The sequence below is a fragment of the Peromyscus maniculatus genome, chromosome 2 (assembly GCF_049852395.1).
Source record: "Peromyscus maniculatus bairdii isolate BWxNUB_F1_BW_parent chromosome 2, HU_Pman_BW_mat_3.1, whole genome shotgun sequence".
NCBI classification, from domain to species: Eukaryota; Metazoa; Chordata; class Mammalia; order Rodentia; family Cricetidae; genus Peromyscus; species Peromyscus maniculatus.
Genome location: NC_134853.1, coordinates 107,397,330 through 107,421,728, shown reverse-complemented (window position 1 = coordinate 107,421,728; position 24,399 = coordinate 107,397,330). Strand labels below are relative to the sequence as shown.

Here is a 24,399-nt window from a genome sequence, read left to right as displayed (position 1 = left end):
TGGCAAACTAGAAAAAGAGGCAGGAACATAATACTCTTCAGTGTTTGAGCAGGGGGAGTATCACAGTCAGCGACAGTGTCCAGAGGGCTCAGCAGCAGCCCTAGGAAAGCTGTGGGTAGATGGGTTATCAGAATGGCTCTGTGGGTAAACTGTACTTGTGAAAACCTGGCAACCCAAGTTGATTCCTGGAACCCACATGAACTTGAAAGGAGAGAATAGACTCTGCAAGTTGTTCTTTGTCCTCCACACACATGCTGTGGCTTTCTCCTCCCCTCAACACGTAGTTTAAAAAATTTAGATGTGGCATCTAGGATAGGCCTTTGAAAGTGAAGCATTTTGTAATAGTGGAGTTACAAGAAAAGAGCCCACGCAGGGAGGGATGCAGACTCATCAAGCAGAGGGATGCGGGCTCATCAAGCAAAAGCTCAGCGTTGGAGGTTGAGATGCACTGTGGGAGACATTCATTTTCATGTCTTTTAGTATTTCTGATGATGCTACATGAAGGCCGTTTTAGAGGATTCAAGACACCAATCGCAAAAATAGAAAACAAAGTTTTGTTTCTTGAGACAAGGTCTTGTGTAGCCCAGGCTGGCCATGAACTCACTTTGTAGCTGAAGGTGGCATTGGACTCCTCATCTTCCTGCTTTTACCTCTGGGGTGCTGGGATCACAAGCATGCACCATCAGGCTTGGTTTAAAAATATTTGTAAGCATTTGTGTCCAGCTGCATTTATAGAAAACACTAAACATCTATGTGGGGCAGTTCCTTTGAACCTTCAAATTATAGACCTGTGCTTTCCAGTATAAAAGCTGCTATCACATGTGGCTGCTGAGCTGCTTGTGGCTAGTCTGAACTGAGATATACTATAAATGTACAATGAATGCTGGATTTTGAAGAGTATAAAATAAAATAGCACAATAATTTTTATACTGATGGTTTGCTGAAATGAAAGATTTTGGAAAAAACTGAGACTTAAGTAAAGCTTTATGTTTCTTTTTACCACTTTAACGTGACCAACAGACTTAAGGTGACAGATGTGGTTTGTATTTATTGCTATCGAATGGTGTTATTCTAGAGGGAACTACTCTAAGCCCTGTCATCCATTCTAGGGTAACCCGAGTCACAGATGGCTTGAGCCAGATTCAAGTTGGGGGAGTGCCTGGGGATGGGATCTGTGCTGTGTCCACAGCTGGGTTGTGTCTATTTTTCTGAACTGCAATATTGTTATCTGCATATGAGTCATTGGGCTGGATAGTCTTCACATCCCCTCTCAGTTTTAAAGCTCTGCCTCCAGTTTGGAGCCAGTGTTCAGAGTTAGCTATTATTAATTTTTTTTTTTTTTGTGAATTTCACCAAGTCCCTATTACACCTTTTCACAGGTGTCACAGTAAGTTGAGATTGTTTCTTTTCTTCTCTCAAGTGAAAAGACTTCAGAGAGTCCTGCTGAATTAAAACCCTCTTGGCCCTCCCCATTTCATTCCCCACTGTGGGCTCCATCTGGGCTTTTGTGAGTGGGCACCAGAGCAAGGTGGCCAAGGCAGTTGTTCAATGACACTGGTATCCCAGCTAGAAAGGCTTTCAGTAATTTGGTTCATGGTCACCAAACCCACTTTCAAATGTCCCAAGAATGGTGATCCACCAACTTTATTTAGATGCGAATGGGTTCCATAAAAATAAGACTCTAAATCTTGTACATTTAAGCTGTACTGAGAGAACACACCAGTCATTTTCCTTTTCCTAGAGATTTATAAATACCTTTCTTTTTAAAAAGATTTATTGATTTTTATAAGTGTGTGTATGTCTTCTGTGTCTGTCTGTCTGTATTTCTGTGTGTGAATTCAGGCACCTTTGGAGGCCAGAAAAGGGTATCGCATCTCATATATCACACATATATGCATGTGAGTTGCCCAGTGTAGGTGCTGGAACCTGAACTGAGGTCTTCCTCAAGAGCAGCAAGTGCTCTTAACAACCAAGTCATCTCTTCAGTCCTGTAAATACCTTTCTATTTAGTATCTCTTCTGTATAGGAATACAGTGCCCTTCTTCTGTCTCCCATTCAACTATTATTTGAATTTATTAGATGCTAGGCTAGCTTCCAGGACAGAGACCTCAGATTTAGTCTTTATTCCAAGGGGCAGGTAGATGACCAAAGACATGGATCTCAGAATCTTGAGAGAAGTGTCAGGGTGCTGCTATGGTACAGGCATAGGAAGGAAATGACCCCCTTGAGCAAACTTAGACAATGAAACATTTATTTTTCACTTAAAAAGATGTTAAGGTGTCATATATGAGTACTATGTTTACATTATTTTCCCCTTCCCTCCCCTCCAACTCCTCCCATTTCCCTGTGACTCCCTCTCAGATTCAGTCTCTCTCTCTCTCTCTCTCTCTCTCTCTCTCTCTCTCTCTCTCACACACACACACACACACACACAGTCTGCTGAGTTCATTTATTGTTGTTTGTATATATATATATGTGTGTGTGTGTGTGTGTGTGTGTGTGTGTGTGTGTGTGTGTGTGTGTGTTTAGGGTTGACCAGTTAAGATCGGATTATCTCTCAGGGGGTTTGACCATGGAGAGGACTGATTCTCTCCCAGCTGCCATTAATTACCTATAGTTCTTCATCTAGGTGCTGGGCCTTGTGAGATTTCTCCTGTCCATTGTCCATGTTGGTATGTTAACTAGTGGTATCATATGTAGGTCATGTTTAAGGAACTGTATTGCTAAGATTTAATGGGTGCAGCTTTTCTGTCGTATATAGGAGATCTACCTTTCAGGAGATGTTCTGATTCTCTGGCTTTTGCAATCTTTCTCCTCTCATATGCAATGTTCCCTGCGTCTTAGGTGTAGGGTTGTGTAGTAGATGTATCGGTTGGTGCTGGGTGCTCCATGGGCAGTTATAGATTTCTAAAATTTTCTTTAAAGATTTTATGTGTATGAGCATTTTGCCTGAATATATGCATGTGTGTATGTGCTCCATGTGTGTGCTTGGTGCTGGCAGAGGTCAAAAGAGGGTATTAGGTTCCCCTGGTACTGTAGTTACGGATAGTTCTGAGCCACCATGTGAGTACTGGGGACCAAACCCAGCCCTCTGCAGAAGCAAGTGCTCTTAACTGTTAAGCCATCTTCATCCCCAGTTAATGTATTTCTGTGATGGTCTCTGGCTGCTGCGGAAAGAAGCTTCTTTGATGAGAGGTGAGACTATATTTATACGCAGGTATAAGGATGAGTACTTAGAATGCAGTTGGGAATTACTCTGATTTAGGAAAGTGGCAGTAGTGGATTCTCCTCTAGGGTCCATGACCTCATCACCCACAGAAAGTGGGCTCTGTTTGTAAACCTTATAAAATTCCAGATAGGCATTCCCTCCTTTTGAGTGGGTCTTAAGTTCAATTAGACGGCTGTTGGTTGACTCTAGGATATAAGTGCCACCACTGCAACTTTTAGAATATCTTGCCAAGTGAAACATTTTTGAGCAAAAGTTTTTGATATTTCAAAGTAAGGCAAATACTCAGTTAACTCATAAGTCTGGTAAATAAAACCTGTCTAATAAATATGTCAATTGAAATTTCCCTTAGTGGAACTTCAATCTGTATGGAGACTTATTGCCACATTAAAACCCACTCTCAGGATACACGCCACACTGCAGAATTTTGCCATTAAATTTATTTTTCTTTTGAAATGAGTGGTTATAATATACTGCATTTAAAAGAAGTAGCCACAGCACACAAAAAAGAACATTTTACTGGCTTAAAAGGCATGGCATCTGAATAAGGGGAAGGATTGCTCTGTCTTTTCATTATATTGAAAATACCTGACTCCAAGCTAAGCTTAATAGGACCTTGACTTTTCTCTCAGGGTGTGGGTGAGCAAAAATACATGTGCAGTGGTATTTTTGTTAAGTTGAACTTCCTGACTTTTGGTTTGAGGTTTGTAGGAATCCTGAAATGGTTGGTTTGTAGTGAAAACTCAGATAATTGGACTGATTATGAATATAGAAGTGAAGATACTTTCTATACAATGGGAAATGTTTTATTTATTTTGCAAACACCAGCTTATCTGCAGAGTGAACTTATCTATGCAACAGCTATTAGATATTTTATAAATATACATAAAATGTAATCAGCATTGTATATTAAATGCTAATAACGTGTGCTTTAAAAAAAGTTCTATTGATCATTTCTATTGATCATTTAGCAGCAGAAAGTACAGGGTCTGTGGAAGGTCTTCTTGTAAAAAGGAACATAGTGACCTCCTCATCCATGTATTCTCTTTGCACTTTCTGTCATTTCACAGTTCAGTGCAGCCTGGCCATATTAGTTGGGAGATTCTAGAAGTCACTCATAAGTTTAAAATTACATGCTATCCTGAGTAGTGTGATTAATTCTATTGCCAGCTCACTAATCATTGCTTTGTTCAATGCGTCCACCCTGTGTGTGCTGCTTGCCCTCCAATATTTAGTTAACTGCTCATCTATCAGATCAACTTGTGGTATTGAAGGGATTATGCACAATAACCCTTCTATTACCTAATAACAGTCTTAAAGTACAAAGGCATCTGGATACACCAAGGGGAACGAGTAATGTGCTTCCTTAAGTGCAAAGGTGAGTTCTCAACTTAATGAAGAAAAAACGTCATATGCTGAGATCACCGAGATCTACACTCAGTTATTGCTCACCTCTTTCTAACCTCTTTCTGTGCCTGATTTATACATTAAACATAGACCTAGGTAAGTATGGATCACATAAATGCAGTACAAATAGGGTTCAGCATTGTCCATGACTTCAGGCGTCTGGCAGTGGTTTTGGAATAGATCCATGAGCAGGGAGACTATATATCAAACATTTACCATGAGTCAAAAGCATTTTATAATAAAAATGAACAGCAATCAAGACAATATCTTAAGGTCCTTTCTATTTATAAGTGTACAAATGAAACAAAGATGAACAGGAATGTTATGTAAAGGCACTTGCTATTCATGTGGATGTATTGGGGATGATCACAGAGAGACGGACAGAACAGTGGTGGCATCGGTGATCTGTAAACTGCAGTTAGCAGCAGGAGCAACTTGGCTACTGTTGCCTGGAACACAGCCTTCTTACCTTTCACCCTTTTAAAAAAGCAACAGACTACTTTTCAGGTCAATTTTAGAGTTACAGAAAATTAGGTAGCACATAATTCCATATATCTTTTCCTTTTATTAACATTTTGTATCAGCATTGTGATTTGTTATGTAAATAAAGCAATTTTGGTAGATATGAACAAAAGTTAAATATATATGCATATGCACACTATATATTTAACAAATATGTTTGATATTTATAAATGCATATATATTATTTATTGGTGCTTAGAATGAATCTAGGACCTCATGCATGCTAATCAGTTTTGCTACCACTGATCTGTGTACTCCAACTGTCATTTCTTTTTTTACTTTTTAAAATTAAAAATTATTTTTCAAATTTAATTTTTTTTACAGCTGTCATTATTTTGTATTATGGTTATTTTTTTCCAAGAGTGGTGGGATCATACAACGGTAATACTGACACCTGGAAGGCTAAGGCCAAAGGATGTGTAACTTTGTAAGAAAGCTGACAATCTGAGAGTTTGAGATCAGCCAGGGCCATATGGCAAGACCCTGCCTCAAACAAAACTAACTGACCAGCCAACCAAAACAAGTACTTTCTGTATTATCACTACTGTTCTTTGTTCTGGTATTTGAGATAGAGCCTTATAGTCTAGGTCATTGGTCAGTTTATGTAGCCCAGGCTGACCACCCCATACTTGTGATTCTCTTGCCTCTACTTCCTGAGTGCTGGTATTACACACTGTGCCTTATTTCTGTTGATTTTAACAAATGGCTAGCTCTCATGTGTTCTCGTTTGTTTTCCGTAGCTATGATAGAACACTCTGACCAAAAGCAAATTAGGAAGGGTTTATTTGACTTATACTCCAGGCCGCAGTCCATCATCCAGGGAAGCTGGGGCAGGAACTCAGGCAGAGCCCCCATGAAGGAATGCTGCTTACTGGCTTGCTCACTGGCTCAGCTATTTTTTTTTTTTTTAAATACAGCCCAGACCCACTCATCTGCTTAGGGATGGTGCTACTCAAAGTGGGCTGGGCCCTCCCACGTCAATCATCAGTCAAGACAGTCTCTCAAGACACGTCCACAGGGCAATTGATTGAGGCCATTCCTCAAAGAGGCTCCCCTTTCCCAGGTGACTCTGAGTTGTATCACATGACCAGGTACAGACCCGTGTAGGCCTGTGCTTGTTGCCTCAGTCTCTGGGAGTTCATATGAGCTTTGATTATGTTGATTTAGAGGGCTTTGTTCCTCTGGTGTCCTCCATCCCCTCTGGCTTTTTACTCTTTCTGCTCTTCTTCCTCAGGGTTCCCTGAGCCCTGAGGAGAGGGATTGGATAGAGATATCATGTGTAGGGCTGAATGTTCCAAGGTCTCTCACTCTGTATAATGTCTGGCTGTGGGTCACTGTATTTGTTCCCATTTGCTGCAGGAGGAGGCTTCTCTGATGATGGCTGAGCAAGGCATAAATTGAGTCTAGATATACTACACTATCTGTTCAATTACTGCCTTTAGTTAGTGGCTTCAGTTTTGTGTGATTATCAATAAGGCTGTTAAAATATACATGTCAACTTTTCAATTTTGGATTTAACTGGGTAAACACTTGGGATGCGATTCTTTTTTAGTAAGATTGTGTTGTGTGTACCTTGGAAAGAAGACATGCTAGCTGAGGGCTAGGGGTTTAATTCAGTCACGAGGCAGCATGGGGCTCCATCTAGAGCCCTGCAAAACAAATAGGTAACAAGAAAGCCCACTCTTCTAGCTGTGTACTTTCTTCTCTCTCTCTCTCTCTCTCTCTCTCTCTCTCTCTCTCTCTCTCTCTCTCTCTATATATATATATATATATATATATATACATATACATATATATGTATATATATATCATCTATCTATCTATCTATCTATCTATCTATCTATCTATCTATCTATCTATCTATCTATCTATCTACTTACTTACTTTTAGTGAGACAAGCTCCCTCCATGTAGCTCAGCTTGGCTCCAAATGTGAGTTTCTCCCACTTGTGCCTCTTGACTGCAGAGACCATGGCTTATCACTTTACATCATTATCAGCAAAGATGTAAGAGTCTCTGCTCTCCTGCATCCTTCTGAGTGGAAATGGCTTTATACTGATCAGCTGTGAAGTCCTGGTCTCTCTCATCTTTGATCCTCTCCCCCATGTGCTGTCCCAGAGTATTATGTTTTGATTTCTGTAATTAAAATTTAAGCTGTGTGGTGTTGTAAGCCTGTAATCTTTGCCTTTGGGAGGCCAAAGCTAGAAGATTTTGCGTTTGAGATCATGGGGCTATATAATAAAAGAAAAGTTAAAAATATTGTTATTTCTTGGTATTGTTAAGGTGAAAATCATTGATTGGGAAGTTTATCTTAAGATACTGGTATCTGCCAGGCGGTGGTGGTACATGCCTTTAATCCCAGTACTCGGGAGGCAGAGGCAGGCAGATCTCTGAGTTCAAGGCCAACCTGGGCTACAGAGTGAGTTCCAGGAAAGGCGCAAAGCTACACAAAGAGAAACCCTGTCTCAGGAAAAAAAAAAAAGATACTGGTATCTGTCATCTTGCACCTGCCAGAATGGCTAAGACCCAAACCCACAAATGACAGCTCAGCTCATGCTGGAAAGGCTGTGGGGCAAGGGGAACACTCCTCCATTGTTGGTGGGAGTGCAAACTTGTACAGCCACTTTGGAAGTCAGTGTGGTGGTTTCTCAGAAAACTGGGAATCAATTTACCACAAGACTCAGCTATACCACTCTTGGGCATATATCCAAACGTTGCTCAATCATACCACAAGGACACTTGCTCAACTATGTTCATAGTGGCACTATTTGTAATAATCAGCCTGAAAACAATTTAGATACCCCTCAATCAAAGAATGGATAAAGAAAATGTGGTACATTTATACAATGGAGTATTGCTCAGCTGTAAAAACCAATGACTTTATGAGATTTGCAGGAAAATGGATGGGATTAGAAAAAAATTATCCTGAGTGAGGTAACCCATACCCAGAAAGACAAACATGGTATGTCTCATAAGTGGATATTAGATTTAAAGTAAAGGAGAACCAGGCTACAATCCATAGCCTCAGAGAGGCCAGGAAACAAGGAGTGCCCAAAGAGGGATGCATGTATTTCCCTGGGAAGGGGAAATAGAAGAGATCTCCTGGGAAAACAGGGCACTGTGAGGGCGGGGATGGGAGCATGAGGGATTGGGTTAGGTGGCTTGGGGGTGGAACAGAAGGAAAAAAAAAGAAAAACATTAAAAACAATAACAAAATCTCCCAAACCAAATCAAACCAAAACAAAGATATTGGTATCTGTTGATTTGTGTAGACACACAAATAAGTTATACACTACTTTGCTGTGGGATGTCTTTCTGTATGCTGTGAATATGTGTTGCTCCCATTGGCTAATAAATAAAGCTGTTTTGGCCTATGACAAGAACGCTGACAGCTGGGTGGGAAATCTAAGAAAGATAAGAAAGGCAGAGTGAGAGGGAGACATAATCCAGCCACACAAGAAGGAAGAGGTGAAAGTACTGGCCAGCCATGAAGCCATGTGGAAAGACAGACAAACAGGAATGGGTTGAATTAAGTTGAAAGAGCTAGCTAGGCCTGCCATAGGCCAAAAGAGCTTTGTTTATTAGCCAATGAGAGCAACACAGATTCACCGAATACAAAAAGACATCCCGAATGCAAATGGACTAGACATTGTTGATGTATTTATTGCTTGTATATATTGTATATAGTTATTATACATCGTTTTTCTTATATTTTAATTATAACATTTTTAAAATTTTAGGCAAAAAGGGAAAGTGTAGTGATATTTTGTTTGTGCTCTAACAAATAAAGCTTATCTGGGGCTCAAAGGAAAAAGCCAGCCACTATATTAAACATAGAGGTCAGGCAGTGGTAGCACATGCCTTTAATCCCAGCATTCAGGAGGCAGAGATTCATCTGGATCTCTCTGAGTTCAAGGCCACACTGGGAACAGAGCCAGGTATGGTGGCACATACCTTTAATCCCAGCACTAGTTGACCATAGAGGTCTGGAGGTCTGTACAGACAGATAGGAAGTGATAGAGCTGGGCAGAAAGAGGAAGTGATATAACTGGGCAGTAAGAGGAAGTAAGATGGCAGGGCACAGAAAGGTATATAGGCATATAGGAAGTAGCAATCTGTTGGGCTGAGGATTTCCTAGAGGTAAGAACTTGTGGATGGCTTGTTCTATTCCTCTGATCTCTCAGCTTTCACCCCAATATCTGGTTCTGGGATTTTTATTAATAAGACCATTTAGCAATTCATGTTACACTTCTTTGGAAACTATAGCAGCTGCCCTTTGTCCATCTGTAAATAGAGAATCTCATTTTTAACATGTACGTAAAATGGGAAAGGCTCACTATAAATTATAACTTACATATTTATTTAAAACTCATTTAATTTTTCCACTTAGCCACTTGATCAATAAATATTTCCCAAATGCTAACTATGTGCTAGTCAGACTATAAGAGAATGTATCAGGGATGAGTTAGATGAAGATCCAGAGGTTGATGGATGAGGGGAGCAATGAAGTGGTTGATGAGAGGTAGTATATGTTGGCACTTGGAAGAGCGAGGGTGGTAATCTATGTCGTTATAAGTAAGATAGCCAGGGTTTGTTTTTCTGAGAATGGAGTAATTGAGATGAGATTGAAAAGAAGAGAGGAGCAGAATTGCTGTATGAAATAGTTGGCTGCAGGTAAATTGTGCTGGGCAGACTCAGAACTGAGGTGGGGACTAGGCAGATGGCTCAGTGATCGAATGCTGGCTGTGTAAGCTCAAGAATCTGAGTTTGAATCTCCAACACCCATGTAAAGCCGGGTATGGCTCCTTGTGCTTTTCATTCCAGTGTCGGCAGAGCTGGCCAGCCAGCTGAATCAAAATACTGAGCTTCTGGCTAGAGAGAGACTTTGTTTCAAAAAAGAAGGTGGAGAGTCATGGAAAGATGACTGACATCCTGCTCTGGCCTATGTATGTGCCTGGATGAGTGTGTATTCACTTGTGTGCAGTGGTGATACTCTGAACTGACCCAGGGACTCGGTTACAAACCATGCCAGCTTGGCTTAGAGCAGAGCCTTGGAGCACACCTGTTAGAAAGAATAGAATCTTGGCAGGAGATGGAGAAGGGGAGGAGAGGATGCCATGACTTTTGCAATGGAGGTCAGCAAAGAGCAGCATGGCTGAGAGGAAGAGAGGGCTTCTGAGAGAGAAAATCCTGGAGGGCCAGGGAAGGCATGCTTAGGCTTCTGAACAGTTTCTGAGAGAGAAGTAGGAAAAGGAGAAGTCACACTTAGAAAAGCAGGCAGGCTTGGCAGTATGGCCATGAAGGGAAGCTCTGTAAGCAGCTGTTGTGAGTGAGGGGCTTCTGGGAAGGGAAAGTACAGTACCTCATCATTAAAGCAGTAATTATTCCTTTCATTTCTTTGCTTTGACTTCTGGTGAATCAGCTTTGGAGCAGTAATTTGGTGAACAACTGTCCAGGAGATTGTCAGGTCCAACTAGATTGATTCTTAAGGGAGGGGACGGTCATATTTAGTGTTCTAATCTTTGGAGTAGATCAGAGTGTTGAGTCTCCACCCAGGGCGAGGGATAGCACCTTTTGACCAGGGGGGCTGAAATGGGCACTGTGATGTTTTCCTTTCTAGTGTTACAGATAGGAAGTGGGGTCTATGGTGGACCTAAATCTTCTCCAAGGGTACTAATCCTTGTGTAATTGCCTAACGTTCTCCGCCTCCCCTCCCCCAAGAGCTGAGACCCTAAAATCATGAGCTGAAATTAACCCAGAGGTCCAGTTGCAAAGCCATTCACCAGAGGGGATTGGTGTCTGGACTGAAGTTTATGTTGCACCCTAATGTGAAGCTTCCAGGCAGGGGTGCTCACTTAGAAGAGGGATAACAAACCAGAGCCCCCATCTGGCATTCCTGGCCTATAACCAGGACAGGACCAAAGACATTTCCATTTTCTGACCAAAGATAAGAGTAGAACTCCTGCACTGGGGACCTGGAAGCTACCTGATCAATTTCTATCTCTGGTTTTTCAAAAGGGCAGTTGGGGTATCCCTCAGAAAGGTTCGACACCATAGCCATTTATTATTTATTGTTGTTGTTATTATTATTGACTATTTTAAACACTTTCACAAGCATTGTGACATGTGACAACTGCACATCAGCCATGCTTGTGTGCAATTTTATGATCCACTTATTGGGATTAAACAGTTGAAGTTTTGACATGCACATAATATGATAGAGGAAAGGAAAGGTTCAGTTCTGAGTTTTAATGGCAGCAGTCAGTCTGCATCGCATTTGGAGGACATGGCATTTTCAGACTGAATGTATTTCTTTCAAGAAAGTAACTAACCAAACTCTCCATGTATCTTTTATAGGCGGCATCACTGTCCACATCTCCCTACGAAGATTTATGATAAAACAGAGAAACCATGTCTTCTCACCGAATACACCCAGAATTATCCTGTCTATGAGTCTTACCTGCCCAGAGATTCCTTTAAGCCCAAGGGGGTATACAAGAAAGGATCCATACCCATGGAAGGCCTGACCACATCCAGGTGAGGGCAAACCGTGCTATCGAGAAATCGGGTGGAATAAAAGCAATCATGAATAGTGTGATGTCAAGATAATGGCATGTGGTGTTGGTGCAGGATGGACATGTGACATTAGTGTTTAATGCTAATGTCCTAGATATCTCTGAAAGAGGCTCTTCTATTTGTCGGCTTCCTTAACTGTTCCCAAACACCCTCTTACTAAGAAAGAATTCTTGCTTGTTAAAGTGGGGGTCAGGAACCTAAATTGGTCTGTCTAACTCAAGGTGAGAAGTTAAGTAAGTATTAAAAGGAAAGGAAGAGAGAGCTACTGAAAAAGGAGTTTTTGGCTTTGTGACAGCCTCCATGACAACTTGGGAGGTTAAAAGAATGGTAATAAGTAATGGGTCCTTTAGAGGTTGTACTATGGCTTTTGAACTAGAGATCTCACAATGTTCAAGATATGCAAAGAGAACATTTGATTTTCAATGGTTCCTGATAATACTCTAGTTGATTTCCAAGTTGAGATTGTTGGGATCTAGGGCCATGTAGACTCGGAACTGTCTTTGTCAGTGTCATGAAAGTCCCTAATTCCAGGGACTGGGGAAAAAATTCTGTCTGAGGGTTCTGTGCTCACAAGACTGTGCATCTCCCATTGACAGTTCTGATAATGGCCTCCTGATGATGGTGATGCCTGCCTTGGTGATCTAGTGGAGTTAGGAGCATCTGTCAATGCAGCTGGGTAAGGTTTCAGACCCAGTAAGTCAGTCTCCAGGTGAAACCTTCTGAATAACGATGTGTTCTCAGCCTCCCTGTTCCTCATCCCCAGAAGGTAGGATTTTTGTGCTGTGGAGATAAGTCTCCATTTTCCTTCACAGCACTTAGACATTACAGATGCTTGGACAACTTGCTGAATGTCTTCCTATAGTTCACTCCTTGCATCATAATTTTATATGGTTTTAATAATGATTCCAGGTGGCCCAAAGTGGAGCATGACATCTTTCTCCCAAAATAATGGAAACTTCCTCTCTTGAGATTTTTGACCTGGAAGTGTTCTTATCTAAAAAACAGGTGCTGTCTTCTAGACCCTTAGAAGCCATGTCTAGGTTAGGGCAGGAGGTCCCTTATGGGGAGAACTAAAGCTAAGGGACTTCGCAGCTTGGTAAGACTACTGGACAGGAGCATCTTGAGAAGTGGGTGTAGCTGAAGGATTTGTCTTGACACCAAGCAGCTGTTGTAAATGATTTGGTTTTAAGCACAATTGTTCTGGCTCTCGGTCCATTTGAACAGTATAACACAACTGCTTTTTCAACCTACAGCTTATTGAATGATGTGAACTTTACAGTTTGGGCTTTATTTAGCTGAGAAAACATCATCTCTAGGCTTCTAGAGCTCAAAGACAAGACAGTGGGCTGCTCCTGAGCATTGCTTCTCATGATAAGAGGTGACAGGCCACACCCAGTGGCCTGCCTTGGGCAGATGCAGTCACTGGTTGGGGGGGTAAAAGTGGTGTTGGGAGGTGACTTCAGACTTCATTTTCTCCTCCCAGGTGTAGCTGTTCTCATTTCTTTACCCTAAGTTTTCAAGAAACAAAGAGCACTTTATTGTGAAATCAAAAGCACTAACTTCAAACAGTATTATAACGGAAATGTATTTTCTGTCCTGAGGTAGAGAAAAGGGTGCTCGAGATGTTCTTGTTCATTGTCTAAATCTTATGAGGGACAAACACGTGACAATCCTCCGGGGCAGGATCCCCATCCCACCTCCCGGCTCCAAGGCCCTCAGATATGGGAGCCCTACATACCCTCCGGTTTCCTGATGCCGTTTTTTTTCAAATCATAAAATTAACCTCTGATCTGAGCTAAGTTATCTTTGCCTGTGTCATTTATACCAATCAAACCATTTCCCAGCAGGTGGGCCTCAGTCAGAGCCACAGTAACAATAAATCCAGTTTACATCAAGAGGTCCCCAGCTACTGAAAGAATTTCCCAAACTATTAATGATTACAGGGCTTTAAAAAGAGAAAGGGTGGAATCCAGTTACTAATGGGGAGGAGGAAGAGCAGACCTGGGAGCTGGGTATACCTCAGTCATAGGGCACGATGTGTAAGATCCTATGTTCAAGTCCTGAAGCTGAGCTTCCAGGGTGGGGGTGGGGTGGGAAGGAGGGGGGGAGCTGACAGGGGACTGTCTCTCTCTCTCTCTCTCTCTCTCTCTCTCTCTCTCTCTCTCTCTCTCTCTCTCTCTCTCTCTCTCTCTCTCTCTCTCCTCTTCCCTTTTATCCTACCCTAGGAAGAGGAGCCAGGCAGAAACTCACGGGGAAGTCAGTCATTTTCCTGTCCCTCAGTCTCATGGCTTCTCATTACTGGGGTGATTTTTCACAGACTGAGGAAAAGTTGAACTACTTTCAGGAATGCAAAGCAGCCTGCCTCGGGGAGGCTTTTAGGGGAAGGGGTGTGTCACCCCATGTCTGCATAACCTCTGGGTCTGCGGGGATGGTCACCCCTCTGTTCCCAGAACCCTTATTGCTACAGCACCTCGCTCATTCCCCTATCTACAGGTGGACTCTGCACAGTGTCTGAGGCTGGACATGGCGCTCCCACCTGCTGCATGAAAAAGTCATTTGGTCCCGGTTTGGCTGAACTGGGTGATTAAGTCCAGACACAAAAACCACCTGGCTTCTGGAAAGGCCATCAGTGTAGCATGAAGCATGATTACAGCTGCACATAGCTCTTACTGACCATAAATTGTAGGGATTTAAAGCAGGTGTCAGGAGGGGAATGCCTGCCATTTCCAGCCCTTCTTACTGGAAAACCTTTTTTTTTTCTTTTTAAAAAATTTGCAGCCTTTAGTAATACTCTTGCAGAGGATTTGCCTTTAGTTCAGCTAGATCTGACATCAATTTATAAAGAAAGTTTGCATTTCTAGCCTCATTTCCCGTTAGGCATGTCACTGGATGAAACACTTGGGCCCCCAACTTGGGACAGTATTTGTGTTACTTAAACCAGCTTCAGCAGTGTTAAATAGTACCTTAAAAGGGAGTGGGACACGGGCAAAGTGGGTTAAAGGTGCATGAGTATGTGCATGTGTGTGTTCATATGGGGGGAGGGGAGAGAGGGGGAGTGAGTGAATGATGGATTTGACTTAAAGGTAGGGGATAGGGATGGTGGGGGTAGAGTTATTAGTAGAGAGGAGAGAGAGAAAAGAGAAAGATTTGGCTTAAAGGTAGGGGACAGGGATGGGGGGGTGGAGTGGAGTTACTAATATAGACTCTTGTTTATTGATAAGACATTGATAAATCAGGGAGATTAAGGGAGGGAAGAGCTAAAAGAGAAAGGACATCTGGTACCCGTTTCCAAAGGCAGGAAGGATGCTAGAAATGGTAATGAGCCCAGTCTTGACATGCTGGTGGAAACGTATGGGTTTTCTTTGCGGATGGAGTCTGGACTCTGCTACTCAAAGCTACAGTGCTCGGGTGACCTGTGTGGCTGGGGTTACGTGTGTGGCTGGGTGGGCCTGAGGATGGATGAAACAAGCAGATAAGGTTCTCAGCACTAGGCTTGATTGGGGAACTTCGGAACCTTTGACTTTGGTGTGCATCCTTCATTGAGTTTCTGGACATTTTGTCCATTATTAAGAATTTGATGTCCCTGGTGGTCTGTGTCCCTGGAGTTCTGTTTGTTTCTCTGTCTTAATCTTACCCCTTTTGTTCAGATTAGATAGCTTTTAATCAGTTTATCTTCAAGTTACTGAGGCGTTCCTCCTTTCTCTAAGCCCAGTGAATTATTTTTTTCTAAGGATAATGTATATTTTAGATTTTGAGATGAGGTCTCATTCTGTATCCCAGGCTGGCCTAAACTTAGGATCAGACTCCCATCCCGAGGACTAGGATTTGGGGACTATAGATGTGGACCACCAGACCTGGCTTTAGCTTTTTGAGTTTCCACTTGGTTCTTTGGATAACAGCTTCTAGTTCTCTGTCATTTTCTAGCTCTTAATTTATTATGACCTGATGTTTGCCTTTTCTCATTAAGTATAGTTAAAATACCTGCTTTGAGATTGCTTGAGGTACACGGGTCACATTTTCCCCACAGTGTGTCAAGTAACTTTGTATTGGCTCTGGACAGTATGGTCAATGTTGCATTTGGAGACTCTGGACTGTTTTCTTTTTTACCTTCTTCTGAAAAGCATTTTCCTTTGTTTGTTTATTGGGCAGGTAATTTTTGATTAGGCTCAAAAGTGCAAATTCCATGTCTTGGGTGGCAGCCCAAATTCCTTTTCAGTTCAGTTATCCTTAATTCAGAAGCCTGCTTCTGGAGTGTGAGGCATACAGGGACCTGGGCCCAGCGTTTTAGAGGACTTTGGCTCCTTCCTTCCGAGATTGCCTCACATTTGCTTTTCCTGCTTTTTTTTTTTGAATAGAAAGAATCTGGCACAGGCTGGTCTGAGCTGCCTCTTCTGGCACAGGCTGGTGACTGCCTTCAGGCTGGAAGCTGTGACTCACAAGCAGTCCATGGAAACTGAAGCAGCTAAGGCCGAGCCAGGGTTGTTCCTTCCCCCACCTGCTGGCTCTACCCCAGAACCTGTGGACGGGGCTGACTCTAGGCCTGTTTAAAGATGGTTTCTTCTGGACTTCATGGAATGGGACAGATGTGAAGCGCTGTCTCAGCAGGGTTTGAGGAGCTGAGAGCAGAAGAGGAGATAGAACTGTAGGATTCGGATCCTGGGTGGTTGTACTAGAACCCACTTGCTTCAGGGATGACGCCCCATTGGGATCAAGCTTTGTTGTTCTGCTAAGGGGCCTCTCTCAATGTTCTGGAAAAGGTTCTCCAACCCTGCCTAGGATGACAGAATGGCTTCCTTAGAAGGTGTCTTCTGAGCTGGAGAAGTTTGAAAATTACATATGGAAATAATGAATAATAATGAAATAACAAATTGAAATAAACCAAAGACGAAGAGGCCCCCCCCCCAAAGGAGGCGATTGTAAGAGGACAAACCATGAGAAGCGAGTTGACTGAGGCCAAGGAAAGAGATGCTCAAATATGAATTTGAGGGTAGACACGGGTGACTAATTTATGTGTGCAGCAGGCTAAGGTGAGAGAGACTGGTGCTGAGATGCCTTGGCTCGCGTGTGGAGTAGAATTGTAGTTGCTGGTTGGGAATGTGTGGGCGGAGGGGAAGTTATGTAGACCCTTTCTAGAAGAGAGAGGGGATGAGGAGAGGCCCAGGAGAAAATAGAGTCTGTGTGTGTGTGTGTGTGTGTGTGTGTGTGTGTGTGTGTGTGTGTGTGTGTGTGTGGTGTGCGTACGCATGTGTGAGCATGCACCATATTTTGTTTATTTTTCTTTTAAATATGGGAGAGACTGGGGCAAGTTTAAATATTCGCAGAAAGGAGACAGTAGGGAAAGATGTGAAGCCGTAGCTAGGAGATGAAGTTCTCAGGAGGGCAATTTAGGGGAAGGTTTGCAGAGAGAGATTTGCCTTGGCAAAACGCAGGGACGCCTCTTAAGATTACATTTTAATATGATTGATTCCCTGGCTACTATAATAAATTCTGAAATTTGCATAAATACTAAACTATTAAAAAAGTAACTGTTGCTTGGCTCCCGTGAAAAGTCTCCATTCCCCCACTTCCAGGCAAACGATTTTCGTTAGCAATTATGTAATTTCCCCTTTCTTTTTTCCCTGTAACTGCCCAACACCTTCCTTTAGCTTAGCCAAACGGTTGGAAATGAAGCTGTGATGACTTCCCCAGCAGGGTCACTTTAACCCATACTTAATTCTGGTTTAACTCTTGGCTTTCCATGCTGGATAGCTTTTATAGCTACTTACCTGAAGGAAGCTGAGATCTGTGACCTTTCCTCCTCTTTTTTCATAGTCACAGTGAGGCTAAACACTGGGCAATGTACCACAGGAAGAGAGGAGCCATTGACTGTTGAAAAAAAAAACTGTTAAATTTAAGCAATTTCTGGGAAGAATAAATTTTTTTTTTTGAGTGTGTGTGAACTTGAAGGCTGTAAGATTATGTGTGACTGGGGACATGCAGGTATGCTGTGGCTAATGATAGGTTTCAATGAGTGTTCCCAACATAAAACTCTAATGAGGAAACACCGAAACTCTGATAAAATTCACTCTTCATCCATGTGACTGTTTGGGGGCCAGATAGAAATGAATCAAACTTAAAGTTTAAAACTGATCCTCTGTCCAGAGGTAAGAGGCTTTTCCTCCCCTAATCATTTGCCTTCTCTATAGCTGGTCCGTAAATACAAATATAGATAGATGCACATTTATAGCAGGCTTTGAATTTTGTATGGAAGGAGATTCAGCGATGAATCCGTTCCCTAAGTGTGGCTCACAAAAAGCTTTATGTGTCTGCTTCTGTCTTGGAGGAACAGCTTGAGAACAGCCCCTGAGTGGGTGAGTTTGTGAGCATTCCTCGGCAGATTTCTGTGGATGAATGGGAGACAGGAACATTCTGCCCCGTTTCAGCCTTCAGTGTCTGGAGACCCTTGGAAGATGGCACCTCGGAGGAGAAGTAGGATTTTTAAGGCAGCCATAGAGCTCTGGGTTGGGAGGCCTTACCATGCAAGCTTGGACATCTGGCTTTGCTCCTCAGTGATGACCTTTGATATCTGCTGCTGTTTCTTGGAGTGCGGAGGGACTATAGCCTGGTTAGCCATCACTGAACACAGATAGGTAAGGTCACCTCAAAAATCCCACTCTAGTCCTGGGAGTGGAGCACCTTCACTTAGGTGCTCCCATAGGTTTGTTCTCTTCAGAAGACAAGTTTTCAGCAGGAAGCTAACTTTCAGGTTAACTGGTTTTCAGATGGGGTTTCAGGCATTTTTCAGTGGTCTGCTGTGCAGCCCATGGAGGCTTAGTATCTCCTAGTGTCTTGCTGCAATTGATTATCGAGCAGTCACTATGTGGGAGGGTCCTTAATCTAAGAAGAGTAAAAGCGTGGAGCTGAACCTTGGCTTCTTGTTTATCGTCTTGTCAGCCTGTCCCTCCACAACTCCCATTTATATAATCGGCTTCCAGATGCTGGGGTCATCAGCTCTCCTTCGATGGTAGCCCACAGTGAGGCCCCTGGGAAGGCAGCTCAGGCTGCAGATGCTGTTCTTGCTACTAAGATCTATTTTAAGAGGTACCTAGAGGATGTTGCGGGAGTTCAACGGAAGCATCTCCCATTTCCCACTTGCAGCCCCAAAGAGACTAATTCTCCTGCTTCCACACTCCTTCATCCCACCAAGCATGCTCAGGACCTGCTTTGGGTTTGCTGACAACCCTGTGTATAATTCATGCAAGACAGGTTACAGCGGAGCATGTCACCCTTGCTACTCAAGCATGGCTCAGGAATGCCATACCAGGTTTCAGCCTGGAAGTGGGTTTTATGAGTGTTTAGCCTAATGTTTTCCTGTCCAGAAACCTTTCCCTCCCATTGACAGGACCGTTCAAGCAAGCAAGCACCTTTAGGGGGAAGATCTACTTTTCTCTTGTCCTATTTGGCCCAATGGGATCCAGGAAAAAGCAGTTTGTTTTGAGAGGAACTGGTAGCATGGAGATAGGAGCAGTGGAGACCGTGGCAGTGAGCAGTATAGCCTGACTCAGCGGGACATGGTCAGGGAACGGCTGGTGATGGGCAGGTGCCACCCGGGCCTCTCATAACTATGATTTTGGGAAGGGATTGCTTTGCTCTGCTGTAAGGCGTCCTTTCTTTTCCATTCTGTTTTCTTATTCTTTGACACAACGGGGGCACTGACCACAGGGGATAGCAAAGATACGGAGACTTTGTGTCTCTACTGCACTTTTCCTCTTCTGGGTTTTTCTCTAAGGCTGAGTAGTGGGGATAAATATTAGTAGAAGAAGCTCCTGAGAACACAGAGGAAGGTGAGTGTATCTGAAAAACAGATGTTAGCCCCACAGGAGGGGTTGGATGCAAGGCAGGTGGGAGATCAGCTGCAGAACAGGCCTCCTTCTCAATGAGCTTTGTGGTTGACACAAGGTGCAGCTAGGGGAGTGAGCCAGGGGACAGGTCTGGGACAACTTGTGAATTGCACTAGAGAGCTGGGTTTTATCTGGAAGACATTTTAAGCTGGTGGGCAAGCTCATCTTATTTTTATTCAGCACTTATTCTGCATATACCAAGGTAGTTGAAGCAGAAGCAGGAAGATCAGGGAAGGGTGTCACAGGGCCCATGTGAAAAATGGTTTGGATCTGGACCAAAGGGCCAAAAAACCCCCAATGAGGTAGAAGGGCTACTCCTGGTGAATGACAGACTCTGTAGCTTTGAGGGGAGGAGTCAAGGATGCCACCTCAGGGATCAAGGGATCAAACATGGGCAAAAATGAATTATAGTGTCATGTTCCAAAGTTAGAGGAGAGAGGAAAAGGTAGAGAGATAGAGTAGAAAGTTCAGTTAATGTGAGTCGAGTAGACAATGTTGTCTTTTTCCAAGCAAGGACCCCAATGACATGTGCTTATTCTTCTCCCAGGAGAGATTTTGGGCTTCACAAAATGGTACCAGTGAAATTCCATCAGCATGACCCATACATTCCAAGCCAAGAGACTATGGATTTACTCACAACATACAAACACGACTTTAACTACCTCCCTGTCTGTCAAGTTGGCCCCATCAAACCTCGGGACAGTAAATTTCCGAATGGTGACAAGATACAGTACCTGCCTACGTACAAAGGTGAGGAAAGGGTGGAGGAGAGGACAGGCCAAGCCTTAGACCCACCAGGACATGGTGATATGTGTATTACCTTAGGGCAAAGGTCAACAAACCACTTCCTGCTGGCCAAATCCAGCTCACAGCCTATTTTTGTACAGATGGAAAGCAAAGAATGGCTCTACAATTTTCACTAACTGGAAAAAATTATTATTTTAAAGCATGTTGGAACTTATGGTATTCAGAGTTCACTATTGACAGGCACGTTATATTGGAACCACAGCTATTTTCTCATGCATCTGCTATGGCTGTTTCTATGCTTCAGTGGTGAAGCTGAGTGTCATGGCAGAGACCCCCACAGATGGCAGAAATGTGTAGTATCTTGATGTTATGGAATATATTTTGTGATCCTTGTCTTAGCTTTCTGTTTGACTCTTACAATGGGGAATCTGTTCAAATTCAAGCTAATTAAGAATCTACAATTTGGTTGTTTCATTCATCCACCTAAGTGAATTTTAAAATGTAACATAACATACAGAAAAGAATGCATTATAATTACAGATCAGTGAATTTTTACTGGACACACACAAACAGTGCTTGCCCAAGAAATACTGTATCCAAAGAAGTGGAACACAACCATTGTGCTGACTTTTCTTTTTTCTTTTTCTTTTTTTGCCATGCTGGGGATTAAACCCAGGGCCTCCTGAATGCCAGACAAATGTTCTACTACTGAGCTACATTTCTTGCCCCATTATAGCGTACCATAATAATTTAATATTATAAATTAGTTTTGCCTGGTTTTAATTTTTATGTTAGATTGATTTATTCTTTTAAAAATAATGTGTATTTTAAGTTGATATATAATAATTATACCCATTTATAGGGTATGAGGTGGCATTTTGATATATATGTTCATTGTGTAAGGTTTTCAAAAATGTATTTACTTTTAATTTACTTCTGATTTGTGTATATGTGTGAGAATAAGGCATGTGTAGGTATGTCCAAGGAAGCCAGCATGCCTATGCCTCTTCTGGAATTGGCATTACAGGTGTTAGACAACATGGATGCTGGGAACCAAACTCACGTTGTCTGGAAGAGCAGGAAATGCTCTTACCCACTGAGCTATGCCTCTAGCTCCCATTTTTAAGATTTACTGTGTGTGTGTGTGCGCGTGTGTGTGCGTGTGTGTGTGTGTGTGTGTGTGTGTGTGTGTGTGTGCAATATTTTTGTCCTAAGTGTGCTATGCCAGAAACAGACACATTTGTGTCTCTTCATAGTGCTTTATTGAAAAACAATTCATAAGCTACTTCAGATTGATTGGTTGCACATGGCCAATTAGTTTTGATTTCCCTTTGAAGCTGGCCAGGGAAAACACAGTATCTTTTATTCCAATCCAATTACTGCTATTAACTCTCGGATCATGCGTTACACGTCACTCAGCAGCTATAACTCTCTACATATATACAGGCTTCAGAATGGCTGCAAAAACTGAGGAGGCCATGGAGTTCAAAGGGGTACCTCAGCACACCTCTAATTATTGCGTAGGCTTGTATTCAAACTTTGTTTCTTTGGACAGACTGGAGGCATCTCTCTCTTCATCTGAATTATTTGTATTTTTTGCAATTTGTTTTTGTGTTTGAGATAAAGTCTCACTATGTAGCCTTGGCTGGCTTGGAACTCATTATTTCAGGCTGGCCTGAAACTCATAAAAGATCTGTCTGCCTCTGCCTCCCTAGTTTTGGGATTAAAGGTATGTACCACCATAACCAGCTATTTTTTTGCAAATTAAAAAAATAAAATATAATTACATCATTTCCCTTCCCCATCTCCTCCCTCTAACCTCTCTCATATCTCCCCCCACTCCCTCTCAAATTCATGGTCTCTTTCTTTTTAGTTTTTTGTTGACATACACACACACACACACACACACACACACACGAATACAACTTGTTTTGGTAATAAATAATATATATATATATATATATATATATATATATATATATATATATAATGATTTCAGAGTTGACCACTTGGTTTTGAACAACCAATTAGGTGGCACCTCCCTAGAGAAAAATAATAAATAATCCTTCCTCATTCAGCTTTCATTAGTTTATGTAGTTCTTTATATAGGGGAGGGGATCAGTGAGCTTTCCTCTTTACATTAGCATACCCATTGATGTCAGCATTGCTCAGGTCTTACTTAGGCATACTGTTGAAATATCATGGGTGAAGTTTCCCTGTCTGGGAGACACAACTCTTGTAACAGACTTCCTAGTTCTCTGGCCCTTCTGATCTTTTTGCCCTCTCTTCTGTGAGTTCCTCTGTTCCTTAGGAACAGGAATCATGATGTGTCAGTTGGCGCTGGCCACCCCATGATCACTTGCTTTGTGACCAGTTGTGGCTTTCCGTAATGGTCTCTGTCTGCTGCAAAGAGAAGCTTCTTGGTTTAGGGGTGGAAAGTAGGTATAAGAATAAGTATTTAGAATGTGGCTAGTAATTCTACTGGTTTAGTAAAGTGTCAGTAATAGGTTCTTCTCTTAAGGTACATGCTTTCAACAGCTCTGGATAGATGGGTAGATTTCTATTACCAGGAGTGTTATCCCTCCTCTTGAGTGGGCCTTAAGTCCATTTAGACAGTTGTTGATTACTCCCAAGATGTAAATGCCACTGTTGTGCCTTTAGGGATATCTTGCCATGCTGGTCAGTGGTTGTGGTTCATATACATCAAAGCTGGGTAGAGATATCAGTTGCTTGCATAGCACCTTCCAGGACTATGAAATCTAGTTCTCAGGGAGGAGGCTTTAGGTCAGGTCCAACTCCAACCCTCTGAGTCCTGTGCCCAAAGTGTGCATGTCTTCAGCAATCGGGACTTATATTGAACTTCTAGGAGGCAACCAAAGTAAACAGAAACAGCCTGTGGACTCTCTTAACCAGCTTAAAGGAGGTTTCTTATGCCTGGTGTTGGGGTGTTTGCCAGGTAAGTTTATGACTCTTGGGGGGGCACTATCTCCTTAAGTGATACAACTTTATTGAAAGTATATATATATATATATATATATATATATATATATATATACATACATATACCTTCATAAATACACATATATGCACATACACTTATATATTATATGTAATTTTAAGTAAATATAAACTATGATTCTCTGACATTTTAAGCATTCTAAGCGCTATCTACCTCCCCTCTTTGTCCTTCCGTATTGATCTCCCTCCCCATTCCTAAATTAAAGCACACCCCTCCCCCCATCTTCCCACTTTCCCCTTCATATCGTTTGTATCTTCCTATTCCCCCTCTAGGACTCTTCCCACCCCCATGGCCACGTTTCCCTCTCCTGATTTTTGTGGCTATTCCCAGTTATGGACTCATGTCTGAAGAATTGGACCTAGGGACCGCAGATAAGAGGACATGTGACAATGTCTTTTTCTGGGTCTGGATTACTTCACCCAATATAACATTTTTGTAACACCCCAATTAACCCAATTAAGAACGAACTTCCCCACAGGCACGCCCACGGGCCAATCTGATCCAGGCAGCCCCTCATTGAGACAGTCTTCTCAGGAGATTCTAGACGGTGCCCAGCACAGCCAGTGTACCATGGGGTTGCGTGTGTCTCTGTAGGCTGTGCTCAGTGTCCTTTCATCCCGTGTTTGCCTAAAGATGGAAATGGGCTATCTCAGAACCCAAGAAAGTGCGAGAGCTGAGTAAAACTGGAGCAAGCAGGGTGAGGTGGCGAGGGACTCTGACAGGGCCGGCTCAGCTACAAAGTCTCCCTTCCTCTCTATGCTCTGTGGGTACTCTTTTTTTTTTTTTTGGTTTTTCGAGACAGGGTTTCTCTGTGTAGCTTTGCGCCTTTCCTTGAACTCACTTGGTAGCCCAGGCTGGCCTCGAACTCACAGAGATCCTCCTGGCTCTGCCTCCCGAGTGCTGGGATTAAAGGCGTGCGCCACCACCGCCCGGCACTGTGGGTACTCTTGATCTCCGTGAGATATAGGCTCTTCAGAGGAACTGACCGCTCTGTTCACTCTCCTCATCCCCACCCTAGTATAG

The 24,399-nt window shown here is 42.6% G+C and overlaps 1 protein-coding gene across 1 annotated transcript in view; it reads left to right on the top strand.

Annotated features, from left to right (window-relative positions):
* The window catches only part of Saxo1 (stabilizer of axonemal microtubules 1), a 103,080-nt gene that overhangs the window by 58,240 nt on the left and 20,441 nt on the right, over window positions 1-24,399 (top strand). The window contains exons 2-3 of the mRNA XM_006975981.4: window positions 11,512-11,691; window positions 20,158-20,360. Coding sequence (XP_006976043.2) covers window positions 11,512-11,691; window positions 20,158-20,360 — 383 coding nt within the window. The remainder of the gene's footprint in view (window positions 1-11,511; window positions 11,692-20,157; window positions 20,361-24,399) is intronic.